At 54.6% G+C, this 21,082-nt stretch overlaps 1 protein-coding gene across 1 annotated transcript in view; it reads left to right on the top strand.

The window, feature by feature from the left end:
- The first annotated feature begins 1,672 nt into the window (after positions 1-1,672).
- Positions 1,673-21,082, top strand: part of TMPRSS6 (transmembrane serine protease 6) — a 34,400-nt gene continuing 14,990 nt past the window's right edge. The window contains exons 1-10 of the mRNA XM_015241601.3: positions 1,673-1,747; positions 5,318-5,514; positions 9,807-9,940; positions 11,095-11,162; positions 11,721-11,905; positions 12,174-12,215; positions 15,840-16,044; positions 18,856-18,992; positions 20,332-20,444; positions 20,753-20,862. Coding sequence (XP_015097087.1) covers positions 5,319-5,514; positions 9,807-9,940; positions 11,095-11,162; positions 11,721-11,905; positions 12,174-12,215; positions 15,840-16,044; positions 18,856-18,992; positions 20,332-20,444; positions 20,753-20,862 — 1,190 coding nt within the window. The 5' untranslated portion in view covers positions 1,673-1,747; position 5,318. The remainder of the gene's footprint in view (positions 1,748-5,317; positions 5,515-9,806; positions 9,941-11,094; positions 11,163-11,720; positions 11,906-12,173; positions 12,216-15,839; positions 16,045-18,855; positions 18,993-20,331; positions 20,445-20,752; positions 20,863-21,082) is intronic.

Genomic DNA, 21,082 nt, shown 5'->3' with positions numbered 1-21,082 from the left:
TAATTTCCAGCTATTGCAGCAACATTGATGGACCTGGAGATCATCCTTCTAAGTGAAGTAAGCCAGAGAGAGAAAAAAAAAATACATGAGATTGCTTATATGCGGAATCTTAAAAACAAAAAAAAAAAAACAAACCAAAAAAAAAAAAACAAATGAACTTATTTACAAAACAGAAACAGACTCATAGGCATAGAAAACAAACTTGTGGTTACCAGAGGAGGAAGTGGGTAAAAACGGATAAATTGGGACTTCGAGATTTGCAAAACCTAACATCTATTAAATAGATAAACTGTTGTGGAAAAATGTGTTACAGCTCACTTGTGACAGCAACCAGGAACCGGGCAAGACACCAAGCAGCACTCACAGACTTGGAGAACTCAGGTTCATTACACCAACAAGCCCACAAAAATGAACACTTCAAACTCCGGACTCCCGTCTGTAGGTTTACACAGGCCTTTTATAGGCTGCCAGTTTTACACTTTGCAACATCATATGCAAATAAAGTACAACAGAAGTTGACCAACCAGGAACAAGCTTTGTAGAAATAGACCAATCAGGAGTGAGCTCCATGCAAATGAAGTACTACAAATGGACCAATCAGAAGTTAGGGGAGTGGACCAATCAGAAGTGAGAGCAATAACCAATCAGGAGTGAAGGAAATAACCAATCAGAAGTGAGCTCAGGAAATCAATAGAACTTTAGATGTAAGCCACTTTAGAGGCAAAAACTGAGTTAGAGCTTCTGGGCCAGGGAACCGGATGGTGCTGGGAGGAGAGCAGTGGCCCTGCCTGGGGTCCTGCTGGTCTTTTATGGGGCTTTCCGCCTCAAAACAACAAGTTTCTTCTGTATAGCAGAGGGAACTATATTCAATATCTTGTAGTAACCTATAATGAAAAAGAATATGAAAAGGAATGTGTGTGTGTGTATGTATATATATATATATGAAAAGGAATGTGTGTGTGTGTATGTGTATATATATATATATATATATATATATATATATATATATATATATGACTGAAACATTATATTATACACCGGAAATTGACCCAATGTTGTAAACTGACTATATTTAAATAAAAAAGAAAGAAGAGGCTAAAATGCTTAAGGTAGGAAGGGTAAAGATGTGCAGCCGTAAAAGAAGTTAAAAAAAAATTTGTTTCCAGATAAGCAGAAAATAGCATTCAACCCCACCCCAACTCCACTTTCTCCCCTCCTGCCCCCAGAACACGTGGGCCCAGCCTCCTTTTCTGTCTTGGGCCACTAGCTCCTCTGGCCTCTCCTGTCTAGGTAAGGAGGCCCACGTGAGCCCCTGCTCACGCTACCCGGGCCCCTGCACAGCCCCCAGTCCCCGGGCACCCCCACCTCATGCTCTAGGGGACCAGGGGCTGTAACCAGGCAGGAATGTCACCAGGCAACGGGCCTCTAGGGAGAGCTCAGATCTCCCGCACCTGCCTGCCAGCCTCCAGGGTGCCCACGGGGCGGGGCGGGGTAGGCAATGCCTGGCTCCTGCCTCTGGCCTGTTTACCTGCGCTCAGGCACAGTGCTGCCCTGAACCCATCAGGAGGCCCATGGAGCCTGAGGCCACAGGCCACAGGGGACAAGGGCCAGACACCCTGGCCATGGCTGTGGGCCATTGATCCAGCCCGACCTGGCCGAGTGGGGGTGGGGAGGGAGACCTTGGCCGGGACAAACAGAGGCTCTGAGGCCTGCGTGCAGGCCCGGCACCCACCTGCCACTCCCAAAGGTAAGCGGGGACCTCCAGGACAGGGGATCGGGGACTATGAATGACCTGGTGACAGTGTCCACTCCAAAAGCCGGGCCTGGCTCCCTGGGGCATGAGCCTGGGGAGTGCTGGGCCTCAGTAGCCAGAGAGTGACCAGGTGAGCAGAAGGCGAGAGGTCCCCAGAGCTGGGATCGGAGGCCAGGTGTAAGGACAGGCACAGGGCAGTGGAGGGGCTGCAGGTTCCGGGTGCTGGGAGGCCCGGGGTTCAGCTGGGGCTGGTAGACTCTGGGGCAGGGACGGGGCAGGGAGAGGCCTGATTTGTCAGGCTGGGCACCCCACTCTCATTCTGCAGGGCCGGCCGAGCTGCCCCCTCCACATTCAGGTACCCGGCCTGGGCTTTCTGGTGTGGGAGACAGGCCCAGAGCCCCCCACTGTTCTAAACAGGGGCAGGCTCAGAGTCGAACGTGGCTGGCTGTGTGTGTGTGTTCGCGAGTGTCTGTAAAGTACGAGTGTGCATCTGAGTTTCTGTGTCTCAGATAGGTGTGTGTGCAGCTCAGTGTGTTCCCATCTGTGTACATCTCTGTGTGAGTTTATGCGGGTGTTTGCATGTAGAAGGGACTTTCACCCATCCCTCCCACACTCAGGGACACAGCTGAAGCAGCTCATAGTCAGGACTGACTCTAGGCCCCAATGGCCTCGCTGGAGGCTCCAAGATCGGAACCCCAGCTCTGTCCCTTTCTGCTCTGCCTGCCCCTGGCTGAGTGACTTTGAGTAAGTCATTTTCTCTCTCTCTACCTCATTCAGGGGGCAGGCCCTGTGCTAGATTCTATGGGCATCCAGAGGTGAATGAGACACAGGTCCCTTTTCTTGTGGGGGAAAGAAACAAAGCCAGAAGCCAAAATCCAGGCATGTAGATCTGACCAAGGGCTGCCTAGGGGAGGAGGTGACTTGCTATCCAGGGCCCCATTGCTGAGCAGGTAGCCTTGGAGCCAGCCTGTAAGGGTCCCCACCAACCTCCAGGCAGAGGGTGTGGCTGTATAAAGGTGCTTCTTGTGGGCTTGTGGGGTGATGTCCATGACGGAAGTTAGGGCTACGGGGGCCAGGGCAGCAGCCTGGCCATGGAGGGTCTTGGATGCCACGGCAGTGGGTTTGGAGGTAGCTGGGAGCCCTGAGAGGATTTGGAGCATGTGAAAGGTTGGAGGTGGGCAGGGAGAGCTCCCTGGTGACAATGTGGAGGATGTGCTGGAGGAGGAAATGGGAGACAGGAGGAGAGTTAGGAGGCTGCCGCATGAGTCCAGGTGGCAGGTGATTGGGAGCCTAGGTCAACTGCCCCGCCATTTGGGCTGTGCCTGATTTTGAGTTTTATACGTGAGTTTTCTGAAAACAAGTTCCTGCCTGATGCGCAAAGTTCTCCCAGATGGACGTGAGGGACATTAATGAGGGAGGCAGTGAAGGCCTGGATGGGGAGAGGAAAGGGAGGCCTACTGAGCATCTTACCCTGGACTGCTCCTCTTGGCACCTCCTCTAATACACCTATGACCTTCTCTGAGCCTCAGTTTCCCCTCGTACCCTGATGATGTGCGAGGCAGGTAGAGCACAGTGGTTGGGGTGTTATTCTGAAGACAAACCACTTGGGTTTGCAGCTTGTCTCTGCTGCTAAACAACTGCATGACCTTGGCCAAGCTACTCAACCTCTCTGTGCCTCAACTTTCTCATCTGTAAAATGGGGCTAATTAGAGAACCTACCCTGACAGGGTCCATGAAAGGCTTACATGAGACGGCATGTATAAAGCACTGGAAACAATTTAAATAAATGTCAGGTGTTGTCACCTCTGTGCCCCACCGAGTCCCCAGTAGCTCCCTGGTGATCTAGAATCAGAGTAAAATGGGGGTGTGGCTCTCTGGCAGAGGGAGTGGACCTGAAGCTGAGAGAGGGCAGGAGCAGACCCATCACTGGGCTCTCCTGGCTCTAAGCACCCCATTCAGCTTGCAGGGGACAGCCAGTTTCACCAAGGATGCCCCGGACTCTCAGGGCAGTGGGTGGGGCTGTCCCATCTTTACCACCTGTGACCCTGGCCTCATGAACGCCAGCAAGGCCTGCCCCACATATCCAGATGTCCTCTGGCTGGGGTGGAGGGGAGTCCTGGTCCCAGCTGAGAATTACCAGGAGCCCCTCCTCCCTTGTCTCCATGGGCCACTCAGGAGGTCCCTGGATGCCAGAGCCCCTTGACTGGGAATATCTGAGCATCACAAAGGAGCCCCACTTTCAGAAATCTGAAGATACAACCCAAAGGACCCCCATCTCCTCCCTCCACACACACACCTGGGAATGTATTTTAAAGTCACAGTGGCCCTTTTGGATGTGGCAAGGGAAGACTAACTTCCCAGGGTCTGGAATCTTTGCTGTGCCGATGGGCAGGCAGGGGAAGGGCCTTCTCTGTACTGTGGGAAACCCTGCCTGAGAAGCCAAATAGCACTCAAAAGTTTGCCTGAGGGTCTAAAGACAGAGCTGCAGGCCCAGAGCTCTGATAGGGTGGCATTCAGGACTATTTCATTAGGATTTGTTAATTAACAGCTCATTTATAGGAAGTAGCCCTGAGTAGCAGAAAGAGGAGGGAGTCAGACACCTGGGCTCAACTCCCACTCACCTGCTGTGTGATCTTGGGCCAGTGGCTTAGCTTCCCTGGGCTTCAGTTTTCTCATCTGCAAAGTGGGTCTGATTGTCAATGCCAGATATTCAAATCACATTGGGAAAATGAGGCTAGGAAACCCCTGGACTGAGTTGTTGCTAAAACATTCTGGGTCTCAGTTTCCTCATCTGTCCAATGGCTGTAGAATCTCAAAAGGTGTTTGGAGGTTAAGCAAGATAATACACAGAAAGTGTCCAAACAAAGTGGGCCTGAGGAAGAATGCGTGGGGACAATGGTCCCCACATCCCAGGGTGACCAGAGGATTAAATGGGGTGATATCTGCGAAATGTCTTGGGCAAACACTAAATGTATATTAGTTTTTATCTCCTTCCTCTTCCCCTTTTGGGCGGTGAGGAGACCAGAGGGATGGCTCTCCTTGGAGGGCAGTCCCTGGCTCAGCACAGAGCTGGCTCAGGGCTTCTTGGGGAGGGCTAAGTGAATTGATTGCATCGATATTGTGAAAAGCTCTGCTATTGAGAACTAAGAAGATGGAAAAACATCCCCCAAGTGGAAAGAAAGCTGAGGGCAGAAGGAGCTGCTTTACAGAAATTTGTGCTCCATGTATGTACCCCAGCTCCATCTGTGGGTGCAGCCTTTGTGGAGTGGGTTTCAGGCTATGAAACCTTTACCCGTCCTCTGACTGCAGATGCAAAGGTGGGGGTCACGGGGCCGGACCGGGTCCCGCTCTGTCGCTGGCCGTCTGGGGCTAGCTGCTTTGAGATGCTCTTTCCTCCTCTGTGTATTGGCTTAGTGCCCACTTTCAGTCACTACCACTTGGCTTCATTATCCTCCTCCTCCAAAAGGCAGAGGTGCTGTCTTGCTTCTGTGCAAGACTGGCGTTCAGTAACAACTCCCTTGCAAATGCCAGGCTGTTTCCAACACTGGTCTATTTCCTTGCTAGGATGCCCATGGCTGAGGCCCCCCAGGCGGCTGGTGGGCAGGGCGATGGAGGTGATGGCGAGGAGGCAGAGCCAGAGGGGATGTTCAAGGCCCCTAAAGACTCCAAGAGAAAAGTCCGTGACTACCTCCGCCTGGCTCCCCTGTGGCTGGCCCTGGTCGTGCTGGCGTCTGTGGGGGTCCTGCTCTGGTATTTCCTAGGTAACTGTGTGGGCCCTTGGGGGAGGCACTTGGGGAGGACTTGGGGTGGTTGAGGGGGCACAGCAGGACAGACCAGGATTCCAGGCTCAGCAATGCCTAGAAACTCACTGTGTGACCTTGGACAAGCACGTCTCTCTGAGTCTCCCTTGCTGTCCTGTGAGAGGGGAACGCTGCTGCACCTACATTCTAGGTCCTGGGGCTCAGGCCAAGTGCAAATTCCTTGCTTGGGTCAAGTGCTTCCAGTTCCCAACAGCTGAGGAAAGTGTGTTCGCCCAGCACCCAGTTCTTGTGAACTGTCAAAAGGAAGTCAGTTCATTGCCTCCCCTTGCCCACAGCCTTCCTGGGTTGCCCCTGGGGCTCAGAGCCACCTGGCTCAGCTTGGGGAGGCCCAATGGTGCTAGTGACACTTGGCACCAGTTAGTGCTTCTGCACACTTGAGCCCAACCTGAGAGCTCTTCTAGGGTGGGGACCACAGCTCTATCACCTCTGGATCTCCAGGGCCCACCATGTGCGGAGATGAAGTGGAGGGGATGGCACAGGACTCAGGTATCCAAGGAGGTGTCCAAGCACAGAGATAACTTTATAACCCAGCACGGGCACACGTGAAAGTCAACCCAGAGTGAAACGGGAGTGCCTGGGGTGTCCAGAGCAGCTCAATCCATCCCCTGGGGCCCCAGGAGCAACTGGCCCATATTCTGGGTCCACTTGTCCATCCTTCCACTCATTCATTCATTCATTCAGTACTAAGCATCTCCTATGTGCCAGCTTTCTGCCACTCACTATAAAGCCTGGTACTTGCTAGGACAGAGCAAGCTGAGGGGGTCCCAGTGGAACCCTAGCAGGGACAACCTACCTTGCCCAGTGATCAGAGACTGCCCATTAAACATTCTGCAAACGTTCGATCATTCTTGTACTGACAGAATCTCCTGGTAGAATTTCAGGTTCATTGAAAGGAATGGGGACCCATTTTGGGGCAGCCACTGGGGATAGCAGTGCAGGTGCAGCTCCAGAGGTGGGAAGCCTGGGTCTGATGCAGACCCACCTGCCGTGACGCAGGGTAGATCGTGATTCTGCTCAGAGCCGAGCACTGAGCATCGAGGGCAAGGAGTGGGAGCTATGTGCATTTCACCACCGGCAGGAAGCCAGTGCCCCAAATAGCACAGGGCTGCCGAGGCCTCCTTAAGCTGCGGGATAATTAGTCTTCAGGGGAAACCACAGGGCGTCAGACTGAAGGAAGGGCCAAGAACCCGTCTGCCAATTGTCTTTCTTCCCAGAGTCTAATTTCTCCTGATGCTCCAGGAGTGAATCAGCCCCCTGGCGGGGGTGTGCTCTGTAGGACTGAGGACCCAGGGGGTGAGTGCTCCAAAGCCTCAGCTGGGGGAAGCCGACCCCTTCCCCTGAGGAATGAGGGTAGAAGAGGCACCTCAGGAGATGTTTGAACGATTCTTCCCACCCTGGACCAGGCTGTGCTCTGGGTACCGGGCACTGGGTGAGGGGATGGATCACAGACTCACCCTGCCCGGTCTGGAAGGGAGATGGACAAGAGGCCTGTTACACTGGAGCAGGATAGGCCTGAAGTGAGGGGTGAATGGCTGGTTAAGTGGCAGCCTGACCCAGAAAGCAGCCCAGGAGAGGAGAGGGTTGAGGCTGGCTTCCGGAGGCCGGTGGGCTCTGGGCTGGTCTACTCAGATCCCTAGAGTGGGGACCTGAATGCTGCCAGCTGTAGCTCCCTGGTCCTTTCCCTGTCCTGCTCTCCTGGGCCACTGTTTTAGGCTTTCTTCTCAGACCTCCTGTACCCACTACTCACTCTGCCTCCTTCTTCAATGAGAAAATGGAACAACTCAGAAGAGAAGCCCCACAGATGTCCTCCCAGCCTCACCCACGTGCTCTGCCCTCTGCTGGTCCCCACAGGTGAACCAGCCCTGCCCCGCCTAAAGCCAGCCGTCCTCCTGGCCCAGATCCTCTTTGCCCACATGGTGGCCAAGCTGCAGTCGTGGCCCCTCTCTCCTCCCGTGGCATCATCCGTCAGTGTACTGCGCCGTCTCATTGCTCCTGCACCAGATCCCTCTGGTGCCCCACCACACAGCCCTTCTCTGCTCCCCTTTGCAGCAAACCCCTGCTGTTTCAAAGTGCTGCTGCCTCCAGTTCTGCCTCTCCAGTCTCTCTGGTACCCTTTCCGGTCTGACTCCCTGCCCCCCATCCCCTCACAATTCCAACAGCCACTTGTCAAGGTCACCAGTTGTCACACTGCCGAATCCAATGGCCAGTCCTCATTGCATTTGACCCATCGGCAAAACTTGACCAGGCGCATCACCCCATCCTCCTTGAAACACTTTCCTCACTTGGCTTCTGGGGCGCCCACACTCTTTTCCCTCAGCTCATGGTGGCTTCTCCTCTGTGTCCTTCGCCGGTGGAGAGGCTCTCCTCTGCTTTGCCTCCACCCCCTCCCTTATACACCGATGATTCCCAGATTTGTGTTTCCAGCCTGGCCTCTCCCTTGAGTTCCACTGGATCGCCGGGCCTACCCCTCCTCCAGGATGTCTAAGGGCATCTCAGACTCCAGTCGTTCTAAAAGTGACTCTCTGTCATTTCTTCCAAACCTGCGCCCAACCCCCACACCCCCGGCAGTGGCCATTTCATCCTTCCCGTTGCTCCCCTTTCTCCTCTCTTTCTTTGACACCCCAGTCCTAATTTGCCAGCCAGCAAACCCTGTCATCTCTAACTAAAATATACTCTGACCCTAATCATGTCTCTCCCTCTTCACTGCACAGCCTGGTCCAGGCTCCATCACCTCTCACTTGGACTACTCTCACTGGGACCGCTGCAGGAGCCGCCTATAGAGCTCCCTGCTTCTGCTCTTGACTCCTCAGAGCCTGTTTCAACACAAGGGCAGATGGATTGTTTTACAAAGCGAGTCAAGTCATCTAACTTCCCTGCTTAAACTCTCCCATGGCTCCCAACTCACTCAGAGTAAACATCAAGGCCCTACATGACCTCCCTCCCCTCCATCGCATCTCCTCCTGTTCTCCCTTTGCTCACTCTTTGCTGTTCCTCAAACATACCAGACAAGCTCCTGCCTCAGGGCCTTTGCACTTGCTGGTCCTGCTGCCTGGAAGGCTCTTTCCATAGATTAACATCCACATGGCTGACAGCATCACTTCTTCCCTGACCTACCTGTTGTAGCCCACGCTGGCCCCTGATTTCCACAGCACTTATGTCTCTAACATGTTATATTTTAAGTCTGTTTATTGTCTTTCTTGCTAGACTAAAAGCTGCTGGGGACAAGTTTGTTTTTTTCTTTATTATTTTATTCATTGTTATACTGGTATATTCCCAAGTGTTCTAGGCCAGTCCCTACACATCATAGGTTCTCAATAAATATTTGTTGAATGAATGAACTACTGAATAAGCATAGAAACCCCGGGCTATGAATCTAGTCTCTTCAAATCAGCTCATAGATCTTTGCAAAGCAGAAATCTGATGACATCACCCTTGATTTTTTAAACCTTTCGTGGTTTCCCTTGTTCATCAGGGAAAAACCAGAATCCTGCCCTGCTGATGTCACAGCCTCTTGCTGCCCCTCCCCCCATCTGATTGCTCCAGCCAAACAGGCTTTTGACCCTGGTCCTTCATACGGTCCCCTTGGGTAAGGGCCTTTGCACATGCTATTCCATCTGCCCTGAAGGTACTTCCCTGTCTCCTCTCTTCCCAGTTTATTCTCCAGTCCTCCCATCTCAGATGGAGGGTCACCCTGGCCCAGGCTGGGTTTCTTTGTCAGTCCCCTCAACAGGACCTTGTGCTTCTGCTTTGAGACACTTATGGCTGATGAGTCCCACGTGTTCATGTCCATGAGTCTGTCTTACCCACAACTGTCAGCTCCGTGTGGGAAGACATGTCTTTCTTGGTTTACTAGTGTACCCCACATAGTAGGGTCCCTACATATGCTGGACAACCTGGTGGACAACACAGAGGTGCTAAACCAGGAACTTGACCTCCTGGGCCCAGGTGGGTTTCTTGGCTTTCATGTCCTAAACTGGTCCTTATGTCAGCTTCTGACAGGGAACTTTTGGGATGCCATTCTTCTGTGGGCCTCTCTCCTCCCTGGCATGGTGTCACTACATAAACATGAATGACAATGACAAAGATGACGGTGATGATGGTGGTGGTGCCGTGGAGGCCCAAGAGGCTGGAGGCTGAGCTGAGGATTCAGGGAGCTAGGAGAAGATGTGAGGGACACAGAAGCCTTTCCCATCTGCTCCCTTGGTTAACCTTGCTGGCTTCTTCCTGGACAGGGTACAAGGCGGAGGTGACGGTCAGCCAGGTGTACGCAGGCAGCCTCCGCGTGCTCAATCGCCACTTCTCCCAGGACCTTGCCCACCGGGAGTCCAGTGCCTTCCGCAGTGAAACCGCCAAAGCTCAGAAGATGGTAGGAAGGATTGTGGGGACAAGAAGGGAGAGGGGAGGCGTCTGATTGTGTCCAGTCAGTCGTTCATCCATCCAGAGCACTCACTGGGAGCAGAGCCCAGTTCTAGCCACAATGGTGAGAGGTGGGGGAAAAGTTAGTGGACCTTGGGGTCAAATGCACTTGAACTAGACCCTGATTGCACCACGTAGTGGGAGCACAGCCTTCGGAAAGGGCAATGCAGGGACGCTGCCAGGGCTCACCCGCACCCCCTCTCCTCCCGGGCAGTGGCTTACTGCACTGGGGATGCTCTCCTGCTGCCAGCACCTTCCGCCCTCGGGCTGCAGGACCACACCCTGCTCAGCAGGGCAGGCTGGAAATGCTGAGGAGTTAGTTATTCCCAGCACCAACCCTCAGGCATAAGAGATGGAGTGGGTGGATCAATACCCCGGCTCCCTCGGCCCTTGGTGGGGGCATTCTGAGGATGCCCCATTGTCTCCCAGAGCTCCCTGACAGACTGTGCCTCAGCTGCCCGCAGCTCTGCCCGGCACCTTCACAGCCGTGTCATCTGCCTCCCCGCCTGTCTCTCTTCCCCACCACCCACTGGTGTTCTTCAGAGCCACCTCCCAATAAACCACTTGTCTCACATCCTTGACTCAGGACTTGCTTCTGGGGGACCAGAAGTGGGGTGATAACTACAGTGCCTGTCTGTAGGGTTGTGGTGGGGTTGAAATGAGAGAGGAGAGAGCATGGTCTCGATGCCGGTCAAAGTGCTTTAAGAACCTACAGTCCTGCTGTTCTACTCTGCCATCAGCACTGTCACCAAGCATGTGCAAAAGCCAACCAGCTGAGCTCCCGTGGCTGGTGGCTGTGGGTAAGGAGGGAACTGACGGGCCCAGTGGGGCTTCTCAGAGTCAAGGAGTGACTTTCAATGAGGGGAGAGGCCATTGGTGGTCCAGTCAAGGTCAGAACTGGTGTAGGTGGAGGGGAAAAAAGCTGGGATAAGTCTTGTTTCCTGGCGAGGCCACTGTCCACCATGTGACCGCTGGCAAGCCTCTCTACTCCCTGGTCTCCTCTGTCGAGCAGGGATGCTGGGAGGGCCAAAGGGCACCCCAAGGCAGGAGAGGGTTTCTGCTGGGGGTCACCAGCGGGGCTCTGATTATTTCCCCTCCTTTCAGCTCAAGGAGCTCATTGCCAGCACCCGCCTGGGTCCTTACTACAACTCCAGCTCCGTCTACTCCTTTGGGTGAGTCGCCCCAGCTCCCCCACCTCAACCAGCTCCTGCTAGAACCTTAGACTCAAAGAATGGGAGGGGATGCTGTAGGCTTCTGGTACAATGCCTTCATTTTTTAAAATGGGGAAATTGAGGCACAGAGAGTCTTCCTGCATGTGACCTCCCTTCACCGAGCTTGGTTTCCCCATCTGTAGAATGGGCACCGTGGTGTGGTAGGGATTATGCTAGACAATGGCCATAGTGCCTTTATCAAGGCCTGACATGTGAGGTCTTGGGGGTGAGGGTGGCTGTCCCATTCATGTCTGGTTCTGCCACTTACTGTCTGTGGCCTACAACCTCTTGAGCCTCAGTTTCCCCATCTGTAAAATGGGGATGTTGAGAGCACCCGCCTCAGAGGTTGTTCAGAGGCTTCCACAAGCAGGTGGAGAGCGATACCTGGGAGGTAGTAAGCGCTCGGTAAGCCTGAGCTGCAGCTGGTGTCCTCCCCCAGCTCCCAACAGGAGCAGGGGATGGGGCGGGGCCCCAGCTTCAGGCTTCTTCCTTGGCCCCTTTCTCTTCTGCCCGCCTCAGGGAGGGACCTCTCACCTGCTTCTTCTGGTTCATCCTCCAAATCCCCGAGCACCGCCAGCCCATGCTGAGCCCTGAGGTGGTGCGGGCACTGCTGGTGGAGGAGCTGCTGTCCACGGCCAACAGCTCAGCCCCCGCTCCCTACAGGGCCGAGTATGAGGTGGACCCAGAGGGCCTGGTGATCCTGGGTCAGTGCTGGGGAGGGGGAGCGTGGGACGGTCTGGCGAGGCCCGGGAAGGCTGCCACTGCTGGGGCTGGGTTGCCCTCGCGGGGTGGGCCCCTGAGTGGCCAGGAGCCGGGACTGAGTCGGGGGGGGCCACCTGGGGGAAGGTGGGCAGTTAGGGTAAATCTCAGACAGGCTGGCTCTGACGGTCTCTTCTATTTCTATTTTCATTTTGTGTTTCATTTTATTTACTTATTTATTTTATCTCTATTTGTTTCGTTTCCCTTTAACAGAAGCCAGTGTGAAAGACATAGTTGCACTGAATTCCACGCTGGGTACGCGACTTTTGTTTTTCCTCTCCACTTTCCTTTTGAGTTGGTGTTTTTCTTAGCTTGGTTGAGTGTCAGGGGTCCACAGGGTTTTTATGGTGGTTGCAGGGGGCACCAGGCTGGGGTTTCCCAGGGGCCTCCACAGTGGACTCTGTGATGGGTCCTGAGTAAGGCTCGGGGGCCTGTGGGAGGAGGGGAGGAGATGTTGTGCACGTGTGAACATATGTGTGTGTCTTGTACCGAAGTGTGAGTGTGTATCCTGGGTAGGGTGTGAGAGTGGGTATCAAATTTAGCTGCACTCTACTTTTCTATCATAGAATTCTGTTTGCCCACCATCTACTGAAGTTTCCACTGATGGTAGAAAATAATCTTGCCACTTTGAAGTGCATCAGTCCCTTTGGCTGTAAAATTTTGTCTTTTGGGGGTATTTCTGTCACCTTCAAGGATACTCCCTCCACCTTTTCCTTCCCTTCCTCCCTCAGCCAGGTTCATCTCCCCTCTCCTCCTACACCATCCCAGAGCCCTATTGCTCAAGTCACCTTGTTTTTTCTCCAAAAGGTTCCACAGTTTTCATGCTAAGCCCTGGGAAGCAAAGCACCAGCAGGGCCACCATGCCACACAACACCAGGGAGCGCTGTCCACATTGTAGTCTGTGTGACTGGAGAGTCCTGGAGTTGCACCACCTGTGCTACTGTACCTGTGGCTCTGAGCATGAGCTCCTAAATTCCCAGATTCTTCCTAGACTACCTACCTAGAGTTTCTACTCAGGGCTGAGGCCCCCTTCTCCTGAGGGAGGCAGAGTTGAAATCCTGGTTATATCTTCTCCGACCTTCCTCTCCTCCCATGTGGCTGGTCAAATGCTTACTTCCTTGGATGGGGCCAAAGTACAGTTGAAGTCATGATTCTCATACAAAGATATGAGCACATGTCAAAGATTTGTTTAACTCACTGATGAGGGAACCTGTAGGATGTTCCCTCCCTGTATCCAAGGAAAAGCAAAAGAACTGATTGATCTCTCTACCAATCTGTCACCTTCCACTGCATTGGTACACATGTTGTCCTGATCCTTAGTCTGGAAAGGGCCTTGCCTGTGCTGGTGTCTGTATGTCCCCAGGTTTCTGGCAGTTGCTTTGTAATTATCCTTCTTTAATTCAGTGCACGTTCGGAGCCCCACCGTCCAGGAGCACAGAGTCTAATGGGGCAAGGATGACAATTCACATCCTTTAAACAGGCTTTTTGAGCACTTTATCCATGTCAGGCCCCAGGCCTGCTCTGGAGACACCAGCTGACCGTGTCCTCACCCCTGCCCTCGGAGGAGCTCCAAGCCCCATGAGGGAGACAGATACATAAACAGAATCTCACAACACCAAATGCCAGTGGTAGAACAGAGGTCTCGGAGGCAGTATGGAAAGGGAATCGTTCTGCCTTGGGGACAGAGATGGACCCTGGGGACTACAGTCCAAAGCAGAGGAAGGGACATGGCTCTAGAGGAAGGAAGGAGTTGCTTCTGACTTGGGGGGGGGTCCTGGAAGACTTCATGGAGGAGGAGGTTATAGACTCAGGACTGGGGGTAGGTAGGAATCTGTTAGGTCCAGGAGGGTAAAGGTCACCCTGGACAGAGGGAGAGAGCAAAGGCCAGGCGAGGAGAACAAGGCAATTTCATTACTTTCTCCCAGGCTCCCCAAAGGTGTTCCTGATTATCAACAGAGACCAGCACAAAGCTTTCCACTTAATCAGCCTCACCAAAAAAGTAATTATTAAAATGGCAAAAGCAAAGCATCAGCTTGGAGCAAGATTTAAAGAACACAAACACCTAGGAACAGCCAGGCACCTCTCCCCCAGTGCCCTGTCTCTTCCCTTTGCAGACATCAGAGGTCTCTCCCTGGGAAGGTCAGCTTCCCCCTGGAGTCAGGATGACCAGGCGTCAGGAGGAGGGAGTTGAGCAAGAGGTAGCAGTATCAGGGCAGAGCCTGTTCATTCACCTCCAATCCCTTCCTGGTCCTTGGAACCACGTAGAGAAGTAGGTGGGACAGGAATTAGTAATGTGCCCATTGGAGAGAACTCAGAGTGGCTGATCTACTGGCCCAGAGTCACACAGCTGGTGAGAGGTGGCGCCAGAACTAAAACGCAGAGTGTGGACTCCCCACACACCAGGCTGCCTCCCACATCCGGGGCTCACTCCCACATCCCTACTGCTTCCTGGCAGAGCACCTATCCTCCCTGCGTCACGGGCTTATGGTGAGGTTTAAATGACATACTTATGGCCCATGGAAGAGACTATTCGCTGCCAGTCCCCAGTGCCTAAATCAAACACATAGTGTGTGCCCAGTAACTATGTGGAATGGATGGATGGCACAGGTGGCACTGATGTGCAGGGTCTAGTGCTGCGTACAAAGCTCATGGACTAGACGTAAGAGCAGAGGCACAGTAGGGGTGTGGGTGTGAACGGGAGTGATGGAGAAGGAGGCGTGAAGTGAGGACAGCCCTGGGACTGGCTATGTCTGAGCCTCAAGCAGGGCCAACTGAAGAGTGACAAGTCCTAGGACCTTCTCCCCAGCTCCACCTTCTCCCTCCCCCTCAACATCCACCTAAAGAACAGTCAGTACCTGTATTGAGCACCTGCTGTGTGCAAGGCGCTATGCTGACGCTCAAAGCTACACCATCCCTAAGCTTTGCAACCACCCTGTAAGGATTGTCATTACCCCCACTTGACAGAGGAGAAAACCAAGGCCTGAGAAAGATTTAGGTGGAGATTAGATGAATCTAGTCTGCCTGGTCCAGGTCTGTAAAATGGGACAATAGTAGAATGGGTTTCATGGAGCTATTAAATGAGGTGGTGTGTGCACAGCACTTAGCTCAGCTCCTGGAACGTATTGAGATGCTTTGCTAAGTGCAATCTGTTTATTCTCGTTGTTTGATCACCACTAGCTCGAGCTCATTTCCTCTCCCTGGGCTGCCTCTCAGCCCCACTGGAACACACTGTCTTCTCTCCGCCTGAAACGAAACTCTCAGCCTGCTTCCCTTACTGCTCGGCCGCCCCGCTGGTCTCTCGGCCTCCGCAGCGTTGCTTTGCTGCTCCCAGCAGCTAGAGGAGCCTATGGTTCAACCCTACCGTGTCCCAGCCCTGCCTAACCTTCCACGGCTCCCATGGCTGCAAGAAGAAAAGGCATCTCTCTTGGGCGCGACCTGGACCCCGCCCACCTGCCTCTAAGTCCCCTGGCCTGCAGCCCTTTGCTCACACTGTGACCTCCCCCACCCCAGGACTTCTCTGGGAGCCCTCACTTCTGAGCTATTTGTTCCCGGTGGTGTTTGTATTTGTCCCTGCTATTCTTATAGCTCCCGGACAGTGACTGGACCTTTCTCTGGCACTCACCTGGCAAGGATGGAGAGCTTAGTGAGTGCTAAAAGGGTGAATGAATGAAGCCATGAACGAATGCTTGGATGAGGAGCCCAGAGATGGAAGCAGTAGGGAAACAAAAGACAGGACATATCGCATCTGAGCTGATCTCTGTCCGGCTGCTCTCCCCTCCCAACCCCTGCCCAGGCAAGGACCTGATGGGGCTGGCACCCCCCTGGGGCTCTCCTTCCAGCTAACAGGGGGCAGGGGGCCTGTCCCTCTCTCACCTCCAGGCTGCTACCGCTACAGCTACGTGGGCCAGGGCCAGGTCCTCAGGCTGAAGGGGCCCGATCACCTGGCCTCCAGCTGCCTCTGGCACCTGCAGGGCCCCAAGGATCTCATGCTCAAACTCCGGCTCGAGTGGACGCTGGCTGACTGCCGGGACCGCCTTGCCATGTACGACGCGGCCGGGCCCCTGGAGCGGAGGCTCATCACCTCGTGAGTTCCTGGGAAGGAGGAGGGGGGAAGGTTGGAAAGTGGGGATGGGGGTGGGTCAAAGGCCACACCCAGCGTTCTGAGACAAGGAGGGGGTTATTTGACCCTGGGCCCCGGGTATTTGTATCTGGGAGACAGTGAGTCTAGCCCAGAGGGAGCTAGGGAGAGGAGCCTGGAAATGGCTGTGTACTGGGGGCAATCCCCTTCTCCTCCCCCAGCCTCAGTTTCCCCATCTGTAACAAAAACCATTGTACTAGATGACCACTAAGGTCAGCTCTGGGAGGTGACATGATCTTGTTAGAATGCTTCAAAGCCTTGCGGCCCCAGACTTCCAGCCCTGCTCTGCTGCTTCCTAGCTGTGTGCCCTGAAAGGCAAGTTACTTTGCCTCTCTGAGCCTCAGTTTCCTCACCTGTAAAATGGGCTCACAGCCATATCAACCTTGCAGGGTTATTCTGAGGGTTTCAGTCAGACCCTCTGGGCCAAGTTTCTCACACATAGTAATGCTGTCCATTATTACTATACATTAAATGTGTCCATTAAACATCCAGTAACTGCTATCCATTATTATTATCAATATATAGAATCTAGTTGGGGCTGAGTCACAAAGAGCATTGAATGCCAAGAGCAATCTGAACTTTGATACTAGGTAAGTGAAGAATAGCTGAAAGCTCTTGAGCAGAGGAGTAGGGTTTTAGGATAGGATGTGGAATGCCAAAGGTGGGCAGGCGGTGGGCGGTGCGGAGACCATAAAGGGGCTGGAAATGGCCTTGGCCTCTAGGAGCCTGATCACCTCACCTCCCCACAGGGTGGGGAAGGGGTGTGGGCCTCCCAGGCTCTGTAGGCAGTGAGGAGACCCTTGGGCACAGGGTCTTCTGACTTCTGTCTTGCTTGGGCCGGCCCAGCTTCCCTGCAGGGTGGGGATGGGGCCTGCATGTTCAGCTTAAGGGCAGTCCTGGAGAGTGAGCTGGGCGAAAGTCCTCCCCGGGCCCCTCCCCTAGGGCCTCTCCAACTCTCTGGGCCCTGAGGCTGTACACTCATCCGCACCCCTACCTCACCCTGCCACATGGTGACCTCAATCTGAGGTGTGTGTGGGCTGGGTTCCTGGAGGGCTCTGGGAAGCGCAGAGAAGCCAGACATCACCTGATTTCCAGGCCTGATGAGAGTGGGGGATGCTTAAGGGCTTTCGCTGAGTCTTCTCCGAGCACCCCTGTCAGCCTGCTGTTGGGGTGGGGACCTGACTGCCAGATCAGCTCTGTCCCTACTCTAGGGGGTTCACTCTGTCTTGGACCCTCAGAGAAGGTGTAAAATGATGAGTCAAACAAGCTTGCCCCACCCCCAGACCGTGAGAGGGGACTTCAGTGGTGATGGGAAGACAGAGGAGGCGGTGTTGTGGGGGGAGTTGATGGGGCCTTGACCAACTTTCACATTCACATCATTTTAGTAACAACAAAGGCTCAGCTGCTAAGTTATTTAAAAAAGAATCCCCAACATTAAAAGCGACCATTAAAGGCAACCTCAGGGCCCTCTTAACCCTGATACCTTACCTTGCACCTCCTGGAGGAGAGGATCAGCGGAGGCAGAGAAGACAGTGCAGGAGGGTGGCGGCCACCGACAGTGAGAACAAGCGGGGGTGGGGGGCGGTGGTTAAGGCCTGAGGACGAGGAAGTGGGGACCAGTGCCTGGGCAGGCGAAGGCCAGGGGAAGGCCCCTTCCCAGGACCCCAGTTCCTCCTGGGGAAAGTCCTGGGACTGCTCACTCGACTCCCTCACCAGCTGCAGGGCTACTGGGGCTGCTGTGGGTGGCGGGCATTTTTGAGGCTGTGCTTGGATCCCTCACACTTGCCTTGGGACCCGCAGGACCCCCATCACTGCCCGCTTCCACCCGTCAAGTCCGGGGCCGGGGCCGGCACACAGCACGCAGGCAGTACCTCGCCGCTAGATGTTGGTGAAACCTTCTCTTGGAAAGGCAGGGTCATTATCTTCCTGGGACTTGGTTTACAGATTAAGCAAGGACTCCAGAGAATTCTATTGGAGACAAGTGGAAGTTTGGCAGAGGTTGGCAAAGGGTGAGGGGGAAGCCAGGAGCACCCCACTGAGATGGGCAGACCAGGGAGAGGCCCCAGTACAGGGTGTGGGGGGAGGTGCCCCCAGGCATTGTCACAGGAAGTGCCCAGTGCAGGTCTGTCTCTGCTGTGGACCCAGCACATTCATGAGCCTCAGTTTCCCCACGTGGAAACCAAGCAGTTGACCTTGACAATCTTGGAAGAGCCTTTTCAGGGCTGACATTCCAGATCGCTAAGAGTCTGGAATTCTAAGATACCATTATTTCTTCTTTGCCTCCCACATGCCAAGCTCTGGATAGAATTCTAGGGTGCCCAAGGGGTCACCAGCACGCACACCTGTCTTATCTCTGTTCCAGCCTAGAACAAGGCCAGCAGTCAGGTATGGCCAGCTAGAGGGCATGGCCCCAACAAGTGCCAGTGTGGTCTCCCTGCGGGGCACAGGCTGGGCACTCAGGGGTCATGGGGATTCTGAGGTGGGTAGACAGGTGTTGTGGGACTGGCGTCAGCCTAGAAGTCTGGGCAATCTCCTGACCTCTCTCCCCTAAGGAGCTGTCCTAACCCTTACAGGACCTTCAGTCAGTATCCTGGACCAGAGAGGGTCAGAAATATGCCTGAGGACACACAGCAGGCTGGTCGAAGACCTGGATGTACATGCTCCCAGTCCCTCCTACTCAGCTCCTCCTGGGAGCCCGCTGCCCTCCTGGATGCCCTTCTCAGATCCTGTCCCCACCACCCTTCTCTGTCCCACCAGGGTCTATGGCTGCAGTCGCCAGGAGCCCGTGGTGGAGGTCCTGGCGTCGGGCGCTGTCATGGCGGTGGTCTGGAAAAAGGGCCTGTACAGCTACTATGACCCCTTCGTGCTCTCCGTGCAGCCTGTAGCCTTCCAGGGTGAGGGGTCAGGGGTCCCTAGGGGAGGGGAGGGGCACAGTGGCAGAAGCAGGGGGCACTTCGGGCTTACTTTTACCTTCTTTGCTCTGGTTGGGAAGGGATGGGGGAGGGAAGGTTCTGGAAGTGCTTTTGCCCTCCAGCCCCCCATGTCCCTGGCCCCTTCTCTCCCTCTGGTTTTACTTCATTTCCCCTAACTTCTTCCCTTCCGCCCCTCATCTCTCCCTCATTCTCTCCCGCCCTCTTCCCTGAGTTTATTGTCTATCCTCCCTCCCTCTCTCATTCTCTCCCTATCCTGGCTCTGCTTCCAATGTCCTGGCCCCCTCCCCTGCCCCTCTTCCCATTGCACCCACTCTGGCTGAGCCTGGAGGATGGGGTCCCACAGACAACCCTCTCACACCAAAGTTGTCCCTGGAGATGGTGTAGGGAGGGAGATTCACAGCGTTTCATAGGAAAGGGTCCCCCGGCTTCCCCTCTGAGCCTTCCCTACTTTCTTCCTGCTCCCCCACCTTTCTCAGGAAGAGCACGCCCCCCACCTTCACTCCTGCTGGCTGTCCTTGGGCCTAGATCAGCCACCATTGGGCAGGCCAAGCCAAACTTGCAGTTTCCTGGGCTCAATGGAAGGGAGGGTTACAACCAGGAACCCCTCACACAAGCTGCTGACTCCCCCTGCCTCTGCCATCGCTCTGCCTCTTCCCACCCACTGTCCCCTCCCTCTCTTGGTGTCCACCCCGTTGGGTTGACAGGTGATCCTGCTGGGGTGCTGGCTGCCCTCGGGGACCCTTGGCACTGAGGAGGTACCAGAGCTGGCCCATTCTCATGGGTGTCTCTGACACAGCTCTAGGGAGAGAGGAATGGGGTCCTTTAAGGACCCTGGCTCCATGAAAAGGGGAGGAGCAGCTGGGGACGTATCTGCTCCCCATCCCTCACCCTCTTCCTGTGTGACATCAGCCAAGTCGCTCCTCTTCTCTGAGCCTCATATTTGGAAAGGGGAACGACTTTCCCTCCCAGCCCCTGTAACTGTGAGGCTGGCACAGCAGTGAACACATTCAGTAAATGGTCACGTGCTGCACAGCTGATGTCAGTAGCGAACATTTATCGAGTGCTTACTACATGCCACATCTGTTTAATCTGCTCAACTGTCCTATAGTGTATGTACTGCTATTGTTCCCATTTCACAGATGAGGAAACTGAGGCCCAAGGTCACACATTCACATGTAACCATTAGGCTCTACTGTTTAGTGGCAGTAGGGGTGGTGGGGTTTGAGCTGCCCCCTTACCTGCAGAGGTGTAAGGGAGCGGGGCTGGGAGACCTCGTGTAACTTCTTTTGCCTGGACCCAGCCTGTGAGGTGAACCTGACCCTGGAGGGCCGGCTGGAGCCGCAGGGCGTCCTCAGCACACCATACTTCCCCAGCTACTACTCACCCAGCACCCACTGCTCCTGGCACCTCACGGTGAGTGCACCTACCCTCCGCCCAGAGCACCCTAGAGAACTCCGGGGACTCTGGCTGGGAGGGGAGCACTGTTCTGTTTCTGTTGAAGCATCTTTAGGCTTCAGCATTGAGCCCTGGGTGCCAATCCCTTTGGAGGGAGGATGGCTTCACTGGCCATGGCAATGCCTGTTTGTTGAGTGACTAACAAACCTTGGCCCTAGCTGGCACTGTGTTGGCAGGCCTCCTGCTCCTTTTGTTGTCCTGGGAGATGGGGCCACCAGCCCAGCCACAGCCTGCAGGCCACCTGGTGACCAGCTCCTCTGTCCCAGGTGCCCTCCCTGGACTATGGCTTGGCCCTCTGGTTTGATGCCTATGCACTGCGGAGGCAGAAGTATGACATTCCGTGCACCCAGGGCCAGTGGACCATCCAGAACCGGAGGTACCCACCCCCTGGGGCGCCCTTCCTTCCCCCACTGGTGGCCTTACTAGGGAGCCCAAGTCTGGGTCCTCAGAGGAGCAGCACAGGAAGAGAGCGCTGGTGGGGCTGCTCAGTTCTGCTGCCTCACCCTTGACACCGTCCCCGTCCCGGCCCCCAACCCGGGCCCCAGCCTCCCCCTCCTGCCACCCAAAAGCCTCAGACACACATTTGTCATCAGCCA

Source organism: Vicugna pacos, chromosome 12, assembly GCF_048564905.1.
Source record: "Vicugna pacos chromosome 12, VicPac4, whole genome shotgun sequence".
In the NCBI taxonomy this organism is placed as follows: domain Eukaryota; kingdom Metazoa; phylum Chordata; class Mammalia; order Artiodactyla; family Camelidae; genus Vicugna; species Vicugna pacos.
The sequence above is the reverse complement of the archived record's forward strand: the minus strand, read 5'-3'. Positions and strand labels throughout refer to the sequence as shown.